Genomic DNA, 16,077 nt, shown 5'->3' with positions numbered 1-16,077 from the left:
TCAGGTGCCGTGTAAACCTGAAACTTCTTCTAACTCAAAAAACTCACTTGGATCACGAAACAGGATTCTGCGTGAATTCTTTCTCATGTGGAGCCAAGGACCGAGGTATATCTAGCTTCAGAGAGATCTAACATATTCTCCTGAAGAAACACACAACATTCCTCTAGTTCCTGAAAGTCACCCCACACCCCACCCCGCCCACTATCATGATTCAGTTCTACCTTACAAATCCAGCTAGACTGGAGGACACATATTGGTTCAGATAAGAGCTCTCTCTACACATGGAATCCAGGACAGATAAACCCCTCAGGAATAGTAGTGGGCGTAGCAATACTATGAAGGTATGGGGAGGGTGGGGAAGGTAGAGAAAGGGAGTACCAAGATCACAAAGTTGGAGATATAGCCAGCGCCTGGCCCCCTTTCTGAGGGGGACGAATAACTGTGAGTGAAGGGAGACAACAAACAGTGAAAGATATGAAATAATAATACATAATTGATCAAAGATTCAATTCAAGGGTGGGGGAGGGAGGGGGGAAAAAGGCGAGCTGATACCAAGGGCTCAAGTAGAAAAAAAAATGTTTTGAGAATGTTGATGGCAACATATATACAAGTGTGCTTAATACCTGGAATGGATTGTTATAAGATTTTACAAAATGATTTTTTGTAAAAAAGACCTTCTTTCTTTCTGCCCCAATATCAAAATATCAATCAAAGATATGTACCAATGGTACTGTAGTCTACACACCATTATATTTCTATAGCAGTGCTCTAACTTCTAAAGAACCTCAACTGTGAGTGTTTTGCATCACAAATATCTTTACATATAAGACATTGAAGTTATGAATATAGAAGTTTCTTCATACTGATTGTTTTTTGAAGGTCAAACCCCACTCCTATGGGGGCTGGGAGCAGTGTCTAACTTTATATATATATTAAAGTTCAGATAGCGTTTTTCTGAGTGAAATGGCTGTGCCAAGTTAATGATATAACATAGTCAAGGTTCTTTACTCTCCCTTGCCTGGAAAAACATCATATAGGGTGACTTTTAATCTGCTAATTATATCTTACAAGAAATTCATCTCCTTAGCAATATAAGTAATTATCTTAGTTTTACTGGCTTTTATATAAAGAGTATCTTAATACACATAATACAGTGAATTTTCTAAAAAGGTTTTGCTGGGATCTGGCCAGTTTTTAATCACTTGCTTCTTTGCATCTCATCTGAGTCTGTCTCTCTTTGACCAATATTATAAAATTTATACAACAGTCTATTTTCTGGAAAAGCAATTAGATTACCTAGCCTCATGTATTACCTTGATTAGACAGCCTGAGGCTCAGTACTTTGGAAAAGAAGGTCAGCCAGAACAATAACCCTTGGTCTGAAGCAATGAAAATGCCTCTCTAGATTCTGGTCAATATTGTCGGCAGTGCAAATTTTCCTGTTTCCATAAATCTCTAGGCTTGTCACCACCAATTATTCAGTTTTCAGGGTTATTACACTAATTTCTTATGGAAGAGTCAAAGTCAAGATGGAGTCAAAAGGTGAAAAGCACTGAGCTGATGGTAAGAGAACAAGTAGCATGGGGAACGAAGTATGAATGCACAAATCGAAGAGAGAAGACCAAGGTAAGGCATATACCAGAAGAAATGGGTAAACCCAACTGAACGAACATCAGTCAAGTATTTACTGTCTCATGTTTGCCAATCCCAAATTATCATTTATTTTCTGGGTTTCAAGCCTCTCTCCTCAATATTTATTTAACCTAAATGCTGTTCACCTTTCTCCACCACAAACAGCCAGTGCAATGTTCCTTACCTCCTGGTTTGTAGACAACGTCATCCTCTGTGATGTAGGAGGTTATTTCGCCAGTGTCTGTTCTTTCATAACGAGATTTTTTTTTCGGCGGTTTCTTTTTGTTCTTCTTTGTGGACTCCTCTGTGGTGGCACTATTGTTGTCATTGTCTTCGTCTTCACTATGGTCACTTTCAGCATAATTTTTCGCTCCCCCTTCCAAGGTACAGCTCCTCCGTGGTCTTGAATTCTCATTCTCTCTGGCTTTGTCTCTTTTATCTCTCTCTCGGTCCCGATCTCGGTCTCGGTCCTTCTCTTTGTCTTTGTCTTTGTCTTTGTCAGCAGTCATGATTCGCCACGTGCCTTCTTCTGTCCTCTCACGGCTAGGCCTCCGTGAAAGGTAGACAGTAAGCCTGGGCTTCAGTCTTCTGAATTTCTCACTCAATTCCAGGAAAAATCCAACCACTCCAACAACCCCAACGTTTCAAAAGTGCTAGTTAGGAGAGAATAAAAAAATAAATTAATTTTTACCTTATTTTCACATTTATTTCTGACACTAACATTTGTGTTAATTGAATCCCTTAATTACTCATGTTTTAGTTCTAAAATTTTTCTCACAGACTACAGGAAATAAGTTAGAAAACCCTAATCTCAACCTCAGTTGTCTCACAGTCTACAATAAACACTCTCTCAGGAACTGACCCAACGAAGCTATGCCCATGGTCTCTGCTCAGGGTTCTGATGCAAAATAAGGAAGCAACTGATTAATTTCTCGTGTTACTAGTGCTAGATAGAAAAGAACATAAGAAACAAACAATGGAATCTCTTCATTTAAGAAAGCAAACAATAATCAGTTGGCAATTTTTGCCTCAGATTTTCAATTAAGGTCAAATCTGATACCAGGAATAAACCTTTCCATGTGCACTTCAAACATTCTTAGGCATTTGGGGGGGAAAATTTTTTTTTAATGTTAACAGTAACCTTTGGAATATATACTGATGAAGAAGCAAAAGCACTGAGGATATATAAGCAAAGTTAAAAGTATGTAACACAAAACTGGATTACTTTCTTCAAAAAAAAATTTTTTTTCAGATAGGATTTCAACTTTCTAAACATTTCAAGAAAAGGAAAAATTATTCCAGTGCTTATAAAAGTTCAGATGAATCATCTGCTAAACAGAGATTAAGTCATAAACTCTTAAGTCCCTGTAGGACACAATTGTTGGCAAATGCACTGGGCTTAAGTTTGGACCCTGGACAAGCCAATCAGACAAGAAGGTGGGGTAAGGTAGGGGGAATCAACTCATCAAGCTGTTAAAACATGCCTCCCTGATACTGAAAACAGTTGGGAGTGAGTCTAATGATAGTCTGAAAAGAACAAGAAATCTAGAGAGAGAACTTCTCTCTGGCAATTTAGTATAGAAATATTTCTAATTAAGGAAGAAAAAAATGATGACTGACAAACACCTGCCCCCAGAAAATTAGTAAAAGTATTATTTAGCATCCAAAGAGGAAAAAACTACCAAGTCCAAATTATATATTCAACACTATTCCTTACAATGTTATAGTGTTTATATATACAAAGAAATGAGTTGCTTCTACCAAGAGTGAGCAAGTAAGAAAAATCCAAGAAACAAGACAATACAATAGCTATAAAATAAAATCCAGTGTTAGATATGAACAACTTCCAGATAATTAAGAACACTAGTAATCCAATGCAAAAATAAATCCATTTAATATTTACATTTGGCTCTAAAATATAGCTCAAGGATATTTTTATTTTTTCCCTGTATACTAACCATAATTTTTCTGAGCCTCATTAGCCAGTGACCAATATACACTAATAGTCTGGTACTTGAGGAAAAGAGTCCTAGAAAGGAACCAGATAGTGCGGAGATGGGAAATTATCAATGAAATTTCCTAGAGATGATCTCCAAAGTAGACAATGCAGGAACAACATCTTTACAGCAACAGAGGGTTTAAAAAGCAACCCCCTGCCTTTATCTAGTTCAATTCCTTCTCTTTACAACTCTGAGAAGTAAGCCACACAGATATGGTTATCCCCACTTTTCAGAACATAAAACTGAAGCCATGAACAGACAATCTACCCAAGCTTACACAGCCAATTGGTAAAGAATGGGACTCCACAGCAGTCCTTTAAAAGCTCTGGACGTTTTTCCTACACATTATCTATCTATGCTGACAATTCACAGTGGTAGATTTTTTTTTATTATTAAATACTTTTATTGGGGGCTCTTACATCTCAGCACCATCCATCCATCCATCCATCCATCCATCCATCCATCCACCCACCGTGTCAAGCACATTTGTACATATGTTGCCAACATCACTTTAAAGCATTTCCTTTCTACTTCAGCCCTTGATATCAGCTCCTCATTTTCTCCCCTCCCTCCCCCAGCCCTCCCTCTTCATGAGCCCTTGATACGTTATAGATGATTATTTTCATATCTTACATCATTCTCTGTCACCCTTCACCCACTTTTCTGTTGTTTGTCCCTCTGGGAGGGGTTATATGTCGATCCTTGTGATCGATTCCCCCTTTCTCCTCCCACCTTCCCCTTATCCTCCTGGTATCTCTATTCTCACTGTTAGTCCTGAGGGGTTTACCTATCCTGGATTCCCTGTGTTGCAGGCTTTTATCTGTAACAGTGTACATGTTCTGGTCTAGTCAGATTGATAAAGTAGAACTGAGGTCATAATGGGGCGGGGGGACGCATTAAAGAACTAGAGGAAAGTTGTATGTTTCATTGGTGCTATACTGCACCCTGACTGGCTCATCTCTTCCTTGTGACACTTAAGTAAGGGGATGTCCAATTGTCTACAGATGAGCTTTGAGTTTCCACTCTCCTCCCCAGCCCCCACCCCTTCACATTCGTATGGTTTTGTTCTGGGTCCACACTTAGAGATTTTTAAAAGCACACCCACTTTTGTCCTCCTCTTTACCTTACCCCTCACCTCTCCACCTCGACCAACAAATGACATTTTTCCCCAATTGAAAAGCCAAAATACTGAAAATACTCCACTTAATTCCTGCTCAACTCAATGAAGCAGGAAACATAGAACATACTTTAAAAATAACGAAGAAAACAAAAGCTAGAATACATCTCAAATTCACAATAGTCTTCATCTACTCTCAGAACAAAAGTTTCCTTAGTGGCTACTACGTAATAGGCATTGCTCTTGGCACTGAGAAAATGGCAAACTCTGTCCTCACTGAGCTTATGTTCTAAAAATAAAGACATTAAATAAAAAGATAATGCATATAGTACTTGAAAAGATTTCAAATGGTATATCCAATAGGACAGTTATGTGGAAGAATTGTGAATTTAAACACAATGATCAAAGAAGGGTGCACTCAGTGTAACACTGAGTAACAGTGTTACAAAAGAAGCCACCAGGACAGCTGACAGGTGACCAATCCAGCAGTGGGGAAAAACAAATGTAATGTCCAGGGGCATGAGCAGCCAGGCATACTCAATAGAGCTGGGGCAGCAGGAGGAAGGAGAGTGGTCAAAGGTGAAAAGGGAGGAGGAGAGGGACTGGGTTCTGCTGGACCTTGTAAGGCAACATAAAGACTTTGGTTTTTGCACAGGTCATTGGGAGAGTGGAGTGAAACTTCAGCCAGTGCAGGGATCCAAGTAGCAAAAACAAAGCTGCAGGAGTACAGGGATTGCAGCAGGAAGACCTTGGGAAGAAGCCTAAAACAATAAGCCAAGCAAGAGTGGGAGCTGGAGGGGAGGAAGGTGGTACCAATTGCAATGATTGACACATAACCACACACCCACACCCCGAGGGAGACAAACAACAGAAACCATGGGGGAAGAGAGACATTATCATAAATTATAATAATTTATCATTTATCAACAGCCCATGAAGAGGGGAGGAGGAAAGGAAGAGAAAAATTAAAGCCAATACCAAGGGCTCAAATAGAAAGTAAATGTATTGAAAATGATGATGGCAACAAATGTACAAATGTGCTTGACACAAGGGATGTATGTATGGATTATGCTAAGAGTTGTACGAGCCCCCAATAAAATGATTTAAAAAATAAAAAAACTTCCTTTCGGTATATCTGAAAAGGCAGGTAAAGAGAAGAGGTCCAAGCTGAAGATTACAATTTAGTTTTTAATTTTACTTTTAAAGTCATTTGACCAGATGAGAATAATTTTTTAAAGTACAAATGTAAAACCCACAGAGGCAAGCATTACTAAGGCATGGTGAAGAGAACATTCCTGATTATCGAATTGTATTTCAACATTTTACCTTAATTGATCAATAAGTGGAATAAGTCACCAGCAAGGAAACACATACATACACACACACACACAGAAAGAAATTTGGTCATTTGGTTTTAATCTAATCAGGATAAAACACCTTCAACAGAGTTAATGATACAAAGCTATACATTACTTCAATCTCTATACAAACTTCATTTTGCCTTTTCAATATGAAGCTAAAAATCACACACTGACACCTCGCACTACTTATCAGAATCAATTCAGATAAAGGACTAAAACTTTGGTCATCCTTTGGATCCAAACTTTGTAAAAGAAAACCACTCAGAAATAGGGAAGGATACAAATACAGAGGAGTCACAAATTGACAGGTGGGATATACTGAAGATAAATCACCTGAGTGCATAGAAAGAATTCACCAAAAGAGTAATATTAAAGAGCCCACAGGCTGGGAAAACATCTTTAGCAATGACACATCAGACACAGGCCTTATTACTAAAATCTACAATACTTTGCAAGCTTACAATAAGAAAAAAAAATAAAAGCCCACTAAGGAGGTCAGGAAAGGACCTGAAGTGAACAGGAGTTTCACAGGGGCAGAAATACGAATGGCCAATAAACATATGAGAAAACATTCCCAATCATTAGACATAAGAGAAATGCAAATTAAAACAACTATGAGATACCATCTAACACCCTCAAAGATAGCCCAATTCAAAAAATCAGAAAGTAACAAGTGTTAGAGGGGTTGTGGGGAGATATGAACACTTGTCCACTGCTGGTGGACCTGTAGGTATGTACAGCTATTATGAAAATAGATCTGGCGTTATCTAAAACAGATGGACACTGAGCTGCCATACGACCCAGCAATCCCCCTACTGGGCATATAGCCAGAAGAGGCAAGAAACAAACCACGGTCAGACATCTGTGCTCCAATGTTCATCGCGGACAGTTCACAATTGCAAGGAGTTGGAAAAAAGCCAAATTTCCATCAACAGACGAATGGATCAAAAAACTGTTACGTACATAGAATAGAGTACTACGCATCCCTAAAAAAGCAGCGATGAATGCATGAAACACATTGCTGCATGGGAAGAACTGGAGGAAATCATGTTAAGTGCAGTAAGTCAAGCACAAAAGGGCAGATACAACATGAGTCCACTGAGATAAGCTTAAATTTTTTTTTAAAACAGGCATAGGGGGAAAGTTACTATATACATACATCCCTGGGGTGAGGTCCAGCAACTATGGCAGGGGCCACGCCCAATCCAGGAATCCATACGACAGCCAACTAAAGAGGGGTAAAGAAAGAGAAAAGGGGGGGGGGGAAAGCCACAGGTAGGAGGGGCACTAATCCACCCAAAGGGAGGTTATTTTTTATATCTCCACAGGAGAGGGAGCGAGAGACCAGGCTTCAACCAGATGCGCCAAGAAGTGAATACAACATACTGGCATGTACCAGGGAACCAATAGAGAGGTCTGCGGGGCCAGCCCCAATCCCGACTATGTGGACATCCCCTACCCCCTTCAGAAGAATGCACTTCAGAGGACAGCACTGGGGCAACAGTTTGGGAAGAGGGGCACGCCTAATTAGAGCACACTGGAGAAACGCAAAGGGATGGAGAGGACATCCTGGCCCACTAAACCCCAAGGACAATGTTCCTGCTTGGAGCAGACAACTGCACAGGGAGGACCATAGGGCAGGCCCCACCACGGGACACGGCATGCTGCACTAAACCAAGACACTGCGGGGGACAGCACTGGAGACACAGTGTGGGAATAGTGCACGGTCTGGCCCCATCACGCTGGGGTGAGGCACTGAGAGCATGCAGCAGAGCACAGGGGGAGTAGACTGAAAGTAGACTTGAGAGACAGAGTGTGGCAACCCATCAGACTCGACTGGAAAACACTGGTAAAGGCCAACAAACAGACCTTTAGCTATTTATAGGCTTTTCCATTTTTGTCAGTGGTTTTCTTTTTATTGTTATTTTGTGTTTGTTTTTTGCTGTTGTTATTGTTTTGTTGGTTTTGACTTCCTTTGTTGATTTATTTGGCTTTGCTTGGTCTTTGCACTTAATAATGTATTTGCGTATCTATCTAGATAAGATAGGAAGGGTAAAGCAGAGATGAAAAGAATGGGGGGGGTATGGGAGAAGGGGAGGTGGGAGAGAGGACGGGGAGGGGGAACCAACCCAGGGACAAAGGAACAATAAGTGAACCAAAATCAATGGAAGGAAGGTTGTAGGATGCCTAGTGGGGCTCAATCAAGGGCAATGTAGCAGCGAGGAATTACTAAACCCAAATGAAGGCTGAACACAATGGTGGGACAAGAGGGAAATAAAAAAAGGAAATAGAGGAAAGAACAAGGAGGCAAAGGACATTTATAGAGGCCTAAATACAGGCATGTACATCATATGTAAATATATATATAATGAGAGGAGAACAGAACTATGTACTCATATCTATATGTTAAGAACTAAGGTTGCAGATGGACATTGGGCCTCTACTCAAGTACTTCCCTAACATAAGAACACTTTGTTCTAACAATTCAGCATTCTGTAATGCTCACCTTCCCTACACGATCCCTGAAGACAAAATGGGTGCATAAGCAAATGTGGCAAAGAAAGCTCAATGTGCCCAGCTATGAAAAGATATAGAGTCTGGGGTCTTAAAGGCTTGAAGATAAACAAGCAGCCATCTGGCTCAGAAGCAACAAAGCCCACATGGAAGAAGCGCACCAGCCTGTGTAATCATGAGGTGTCGATGGGATCAGGTATCAGGCATCTAAGACCCAGAATAAAACCATACCCAAGGTGAATTGGGGGTCGGGGGGCAGGGCATGGAGTAGAGACCCAATGGCCATCTGTAGACAATTGGACATCTCACAGAGGGGTCACAGGGAAGAGATGAGCCAGTCACGGTGCAGTATAGCACCAATGAAACATACAACTTCACTCTAGTTCTTTGGTGCTTCCTTCACCCCACTATCATGACCTCAATTCTACCTTACAAATTGGATTAGACCAGAACATGCACACTGCTACATATAAGCGTCTGAAACACAGGGAATCCAGGATAGATAAACCCAACAGGGCCAACAGTGAAAGTAGAGAAACCAGGAAGATTAGGAGAGGGTAGGGAGAGAAAGGGGAAACCAATCACAAGGATCAATCTAGAACCCCCTCCCAGGGGGAAGAATAACAGAAAAGTGGGTGAGGGGTGATGGAAGACGATGGAAAATATGGGGAAAAAAATCTATAAATTATCAAGGATTCGTGAAGTAGGGTAGGCAGGGGAGGGAGGGGGAAGAAATGGGGAGTGGATATCAGGGGCTCAAGTGGGAAGAGAATGGTTTGAAGATGATGGCAGCATATGTGCAAATGTGCTTGACACATTGGAGGAATGTATGGATTGTGATAAGAAATGTAAGATCCTCCAGTAAAAGTATTAAAAAAAAAAAGATAAGAAACCCACTCCCAGTCCCTATTAAGGATATTGGATTGATAACGCCAAAATGTAGGTTCCTGGCTGTGCCATGACTGGCACCTCTTCATGCAAACCACTCTAATTCTCTGAGTCAGAGTTTTAGCTCTATAAAATGGGGACAAAACTTCACAAGCTTGTGAGAAATGTGAATGAAAGAAAAACTTGTTGTCAAGCCAATTCCTAATCATAGCAACCCTATAAGTCAGAGTAGGATAGCCACATAGGGTTTCTAAGATTGTAACTCTTTTAAGGATGCTAACTGCCACATATTTCCTCTAAACCACCAAACTTTCAGTTAGAGCCCAAGTACAGAACCACTGCACCACCAGGATTCCTATGTGAGGTATAAGGGCAGCAAAAATATGATTCCTACTCAAGACACCTGGCAGTCTGTCTTATCTTGGTAATTTGTATGTCACCATAATGCTATCTATGCCACTGGTACTTCAAATGCCAGCAGGATCATTCGTTGTGAACAGATTTTAGCACAGTTTCCGGACTAAGAGTAGGAAGAAGGTCTTGGTGATCCACTTCTTAAAATTTTCCAATGAAAAACCCCATGAACCAAAACAATACTATCCAACACAGTGCTAGAAGATGAGCTGCCTAGTTTAGAAGGCATTCAAAATACACAGCAAGAATCACAGCAAGAATATTTGATAAATGTCCAACCACACCCCATGCACTTTGAACTCTTATAACCTACCAAACATATGTTTAATGCCTGTGTAATTCAGCCATTGCTCAAACTGAAATGTAACCTTGCCTATTTCAAGCCATCATCATCTCTCACACACATTAATACAACTGCCTCTTAACTGGTCTCTCTGACTACAAATTTCTATTTGCTTTTGCCTTCCTTCTAATCCTTCTTCCAGTGCAGTCAGCCAATATACCAGACACACCACTACTTCTCCTTTTCTCTGTTAACAGCTTTATTAAGGTAAAATTCACAATGCATACAAATTGCCTATTTAAAGTGTACAATTCAATATCCATCATTCATGCTCAAAGGTCTCAAAGACTCTTATGTCCCTTCAGCTTCATCTCCCCTATAACTGCTCCCACCTCTGTTCTTCCACTGTGGTCCAGCCACCTCAAGGTACTCCTTCAGACACTGGAGCCTAACTGCTTTAAATTCTTTTTCTTCCCCAATGTCTTCCTAACTTCACACCTTTAGGGTGTAAAGCGTTTATGCTCTCAATCATGGAAGCCCTCCCCAACCAACTAGAAATCTGCCCTCTCATTGTGTCCATCCTGCCTGTAGTTACCTTGTGTCAATTCTCCCCTATCTGAAAAGTCCATGAGAAGGGCCTTGTCTATCATATTCACTGAATAATAGCACTAGAGCCAATTCTCCCCATTACCTCGATTAGAAAATCTTCCCGCTCATTTGACCATTCAGCCCCACCTGAGACCTTCCTTCTGGGAAGTTCTTTTTCTTTGGCTTTCTTGGTATTGTGACTACTGAGCCTCTCTAACTGCTCTCTAATCTTTTCTAGGCCAACCAGAGTAGGATTTCCTCAGGTGCTGCCTGGAGTCCTCTTATCCTCCACTTTCTCCCAAGTCAATCTCATCCATGCCTCTTAATCCTCAGGTACCATGTACACAGGTGATCCATGCACAAATGTACCTAATGAGACTCTCCTTAAGCTCCAGATTCATGAACAACTGCCTACCTGAGGTCTCCTCATGGATGTCTTCAAGGCACCTCAAATATTCAAACCAAGTACATGCTGTGGCCCCAAACCAGCATCTCATCTAGATGGTCTCACTGGGTGACTAGAATCTATCTCCAAGCTTATTAACATCAGACACCTAGGCAGCAGCTTTATCCTACATCCTATAATATATATCCTCATATCCTATAATCAATAAATCCTATTATAACCTTATACATTGCTCTCAAACTCACCTATTTCTAACACGTCTAATATCACAATCATACTTCAAATTCCTTGTTATTATTAGTTGTCCTTGAGTTGGGCCCAACACATAGCAAGCCCAAGCACTAAGGACTGGAACACTGTCCAGGCATGCGCCATCCCTATGATTGGTTGCAGATCACCACTGGACCCAAAGGGTTTCATCGGCTTATTTACAGAAATAGATCTCCAGATCTTTCTTCATTGTCCATCTTACTCTGGATGCTCCTTAGAACTCTCCAGCATCATAAAATCCTGCAAGTCTCCAGTAATAGGCAGGTGGTGGTTACACATGAAAGCACTGGTTGGAATTAACCCAGAATCTCCTTTATGGAAAGTCAGAATTCTGTGAAATGGCATGCCTCCATTAGTTCAAGCTACTAGTATGAATTCTGCACCACATCAAGTCTTCTTAATCGGCTTCTTCAGATGTACTCTTTTGCACCTCCGCAGTTTCTTTTATACATAGAAGCTCAGTTAATTCTTTCAAAAAATAAGTATGATCGTGTCAATCTCCATTTTAAAATACTTGCATGAGTTCCCATTTTTGCTAGATAAAAATCCAGATCCTTAAAAAGATCTAAACGTTTTATTTATAGTCTCAGCTTATCTTACAGTACTTTCCTGCATTCTAAGCCCAACCACACTAGCCTTCCCCTCAGTTCCCTGAACATCCACTACAATACCTCTCACCAAGAGCCCTTTGCTCGGGCTCCTCCCTCATTTCTAAGATGTGTTTCTCTACTCTTTGCCTAAGTATCTCCTACTTTTCAATCAGGTCACAGCTCATCAGCCTCTCTTGTCCAAGTCAAATCCCCTTCAGAGTCCTTTCTACAACTGTAATTTTATCTTTGTGTTATTTGATTGTCATCTGTCTCCACATACAAACTAGAAGCTCCAGGAGGACACTGATCCTTGTGCCTTCTATGGTATTACCAGATCCAAATTCAGTGACACATAAAGCGGTTTCTCAGTTTTCCTTTCATCCCTCCTCACATGTAAACTGAGTCCATCAAAAGGACAATATGATGAGACCTTTATTTAGGGCATAAAATAGTTTATGAATAAATAACTGAAGTGGTACTTAAGCATGCTCTTAAACTATGAAAAGGATAAAAGAAGCAAAGAGAAGGAAAAACTCCATTCAAGAGATAGTTCACTAAGTAGCCTGCCTTGTTGGCAGTTACAAGGGAAAAGCAGCAGGAACTAAGTACATAGATCAAAGCATACAATAATACAGCAGCTAACATTCACTGAGCACTAAATATGCACTGAGCATTTGACACAGGTTAATAATGCATGTGATCTAAACTACATAAAGGTTACTCATTATTTATTGTACTGGTCCATCTGAGAATGAAAGAAGGCACACTAAATATGCAGAAAAACATACAAGCAGGTCATATAGTCACACTAAATATAATCTTATTCAATAGGTACTTTTGGTTAGGTACATTTTACTTCATGCAAAATTAAGCACAGAAAAGCTAAACAAGTTAATCAAGGTCTCATAACTATGTTTTAGACTTAGGATTAAACCCCGGCAGAGACTCCAGAGCCAATATTCTTTTCTTTTTTTTAATTCATTTTATTGGGGACTCGTACTCCTCTTATCACAATCCATACATACATCCACTGCATCAGCACATTTGTTGCCATCATCATTTTCAAAACATTTTCTTTCTACTTTAGCCCTTGGTATCAGCTCATTTTTCCCCTCCCTCCCTTCATGAACCCTTGATAATTCGTAAATTATTTTTCATGTCTTACACTGACCAATGTATCCCTTCACCCACTTTTCTTTTGTCCATCCCCATGGGAGGGGGTTAAAGATAGAGATAATTGTGATCGATTCCCCCTCTCCCCCCCAACGTTTCCCTTAACCTCCTGGTATGGCTACTCTCAATATTTGTCCTGATGGGTTTTTCTGTCCTGGATTCCCTGTGTTTCCAGCTCTTATCCTGTACCAGTGTACACGCTCTGGTCTAGCCAGATTTGTACAGTAAAATTGGAGCCATGATAGTAAGGGGGGGGAAGAGCATTAAATGAACTAGAGGAAAGTTGCATGTTTCATCGGTGCTATACTATACACCCTGACTGACCCAGAGTGAATATTCTTAACCATAGCACTATTCTGCTTAAAATTAAATCAAAATAAAGAGAAGGAAAAAACAACTTACGGCAATTGAATCAATTCCAATTCAAAACGACCCGAAAGGATAAAGGAAAACTGTCCCACAGGTTATTATCCAAGGCTATAATTTTTACAGAAGTAGGCTGCTACATCATTCTCCCTCAGAGTAACTGGTGAGTTCGAAAAGCCTGCAAATCAACTAACAATTGAGCACTTAACCACTGCACCACCAAGGCACCAAGTGCCTAAAATTACACAACCCTGCCTTAAAAGCAAAGTTATCTAATAAATAACACACTAAGCAACAGGGACTCTTGCAGGTTCTTGAGATTAAAATGCCATTTTGGAAACATCTTGTCTGGCAGTAGGGAAGATTTGCCAGCAAAAGTTACTAGTGCCATTCAAACAAGCTCATTTTCAAATTCTTCTCTCTGGAAGCCTAAATAAGAAACCACACACCTCAAGTAGTTCAAGTACTTCTGCCTTTGCAATTTCTGCATTTCTTGGATCTCAACAAATGCTTTAAGCATTCTGAACTTTAAGAACACAACAGGATAGCCCAGCTCTGCTAGACTGGACTTCCAATGGCAGCAGCTGCAGCCAGCTCCACCACCCTGTCATAGAAAACCTCTAAGCCTGAGCAGAATTGCCTCTTCAGGTTTCTGAGGCTGTCAATCGTTATGAGTGCAGAAAGCCTTAACTTTCTTCCATGTAGCAGCTGGGGTGGTTACAAACTGCTGACCCGATGGTTCCAGCCCACCTCCTCATTCACTACATGACCCAGTGAGACTCACTGCTTATAGCCTGGCAACCAGCTTCCAATTTTATTTCCTTTTTCCTTTCATATCAACATGACTGGAAAGAAAATATAAGGACTTTTGAACTGGGAAGGAAAATGTCACTGTAATACATACTGAATGGCTAAGAAAGAAGTCATTTTCATAAAAGCAGCATGCTACAGTTACTAGCTCAAAATATGCCAGAGAATTTATGAAGAACCCGTGAGGTCCTGTAGTTCCGGGGGGACATGGAAGAGGGGGGAAAGGAAGTGCTGTTAAATAACTCAGGGACAAGGGAACAACAAATGATCCTAAATCGGTGGCAAGGAGGGTGTAAAAGGACTGATAGGGATTGATCAAGGGCAATGTAACCAAGAGGAATTACTGAAACCCAAATGAAGGGTGAACATGATAGTGGGACAAGAGTTAAGTCAAAGGAAATAGAAAAAAGAACTAGGAGGCAAAGGGCATTTGTAAATACAGGCCTATACATATGTAAATATACTTATATATATTGACAGGAAAATAGATCTATGTGCATATATTTATAGGTTTAGTATTACGGGATTAAGTATTAGTATTTAGTATTAAGGATTCCCTCAATGCAAGAACACTTTGTTTTATTAAACTGGCATTCCTTAATGCTCACCTACCCGATACGATTGCTGAAGACAAACGTGTGCATAAGCAAATGTGGTAAAGAAATCTGATGGTTCCCAGCTATTAAAAGATATAGTGTCTGGGGTCTTAAAGGCTTGAAGGTAAACAAGCAGCCATCTAGTTCAGAAGGAACAAAGCCCACATGAAAGAAGCATACCAGACTGCATGATCACGAGGTGTCAACAGGTATCAGACATCAATGAACCAAAAAAAAGCATATCATTGTGAATGAGGGGGCGTGCAGATTGGGGAACCAAAGCCCATCTGGAGGTAACTGGACATTCCCTTACAGACGGGTCACGAGGAAGAGACGAGCCAGTCAGGGTGTGATGTAGCAAAGATGAAAAATACAACTTTCCTCTAGTTCTTAAATGCATGCTCACACACACACCCCGCCCCCCGCCCCCTGACTATCATGAACCCAATTCTACCTTACAAATCCAGCTAGACCAGAGGATGTACACTGGTACAGATAGGAACTGGAAACACAGGGAATCCAGGACAGATGATCCCTTCAAGACCAGTGGTAAGAGTGGCGATACATGCGAGGGTGGGGTAGAAAGGGGGAACAAATTACAAGGATCTGCATATAACCTCCTCCCTGGGGGACAGACAACAGAAAAGTGGGTGAAGGGGGATGTCGGATATGAGAAAATAATACTAACTTATAAATTATCAAGGGTTCAGGAGGGAGGGGGGAACGGGGAGAGAGGAGAAAAATGAGGAGCTGATACCAAGGGCTCAAGTAGAAAGAAAATGTTTTGAGAATGAGGAGGGCAACAAATGTACAAATGTGCTTGACACAATTGATGGATGGATGGATTGTGCTAAGAGTTGTATGAGCCCCCAATAAAATTATCTTTAAAAAAGAAAGAAAGGAAACATCAGTAACAATAACAAAAAAGAACCTGTGAGGTGACACTGAAATATGGAGTCAGCAGTTGGTACAAACTAATGCAAAAGTAAGACTATTTTACATCTGAAAATGATGTGGAATTAAAAACAGTACTGGTAAAATTTAATGAGTCCTAAAGTTCTTCCACCTT

The 16,077-nt window shown here is 40.6% G+C and overlaps 1 protein-coding gene across 1 annotated transcript in view; it reads right to left on the bottom strand.

Annotated features, from left to right (window-relative positions):
- The window catches only part of LOC123522689 (arginine-glutamic acid dipeptide repeats protein-like), a 315,019-nt gene that overhangs the window by 127,365 nt on the left and 171,577 nt on the right, over nucleotides 1-16,077 (bottom strand). The window contains exon 2 of the mRNA XM_045299211.1: nucleotides 1,817-2,285. Within this exon, the coding sequence (XP_045155146.1) occupies nucleotides 1,817-2,141 (325 nt within the window). The 5' untranslated portion in view covers nucleotides 2,142-2,285. The remainder of the gene's footprint in view (nucleotides 1-1,816; nucleotides 2,286-16,077) is intronic.

The sequence above is a fragment of the Echinops telfairi genome, unplaced genomic scaffold, assembly GCF_000313985.2.
Source record: "Echinops telfairi isolate 266 unplaced genomic scaffold, ASM31398v2 ScPeMD7_7457;HRSCAF=8495, whole genome shotgun sequence".
In the NCBI taxonomy this organism is placed as follows: Eukaryota; Metazoa; Chordata; class Mammalia; order Afrosoricida; family Tenrecidae; genus Echinops; species Echinops telfairi.
The sequence above is the reverse complement of the archived record's forward strand: the minus strand, read 5'-3'. Positions and strand labels throughout refer to the sequence as shown.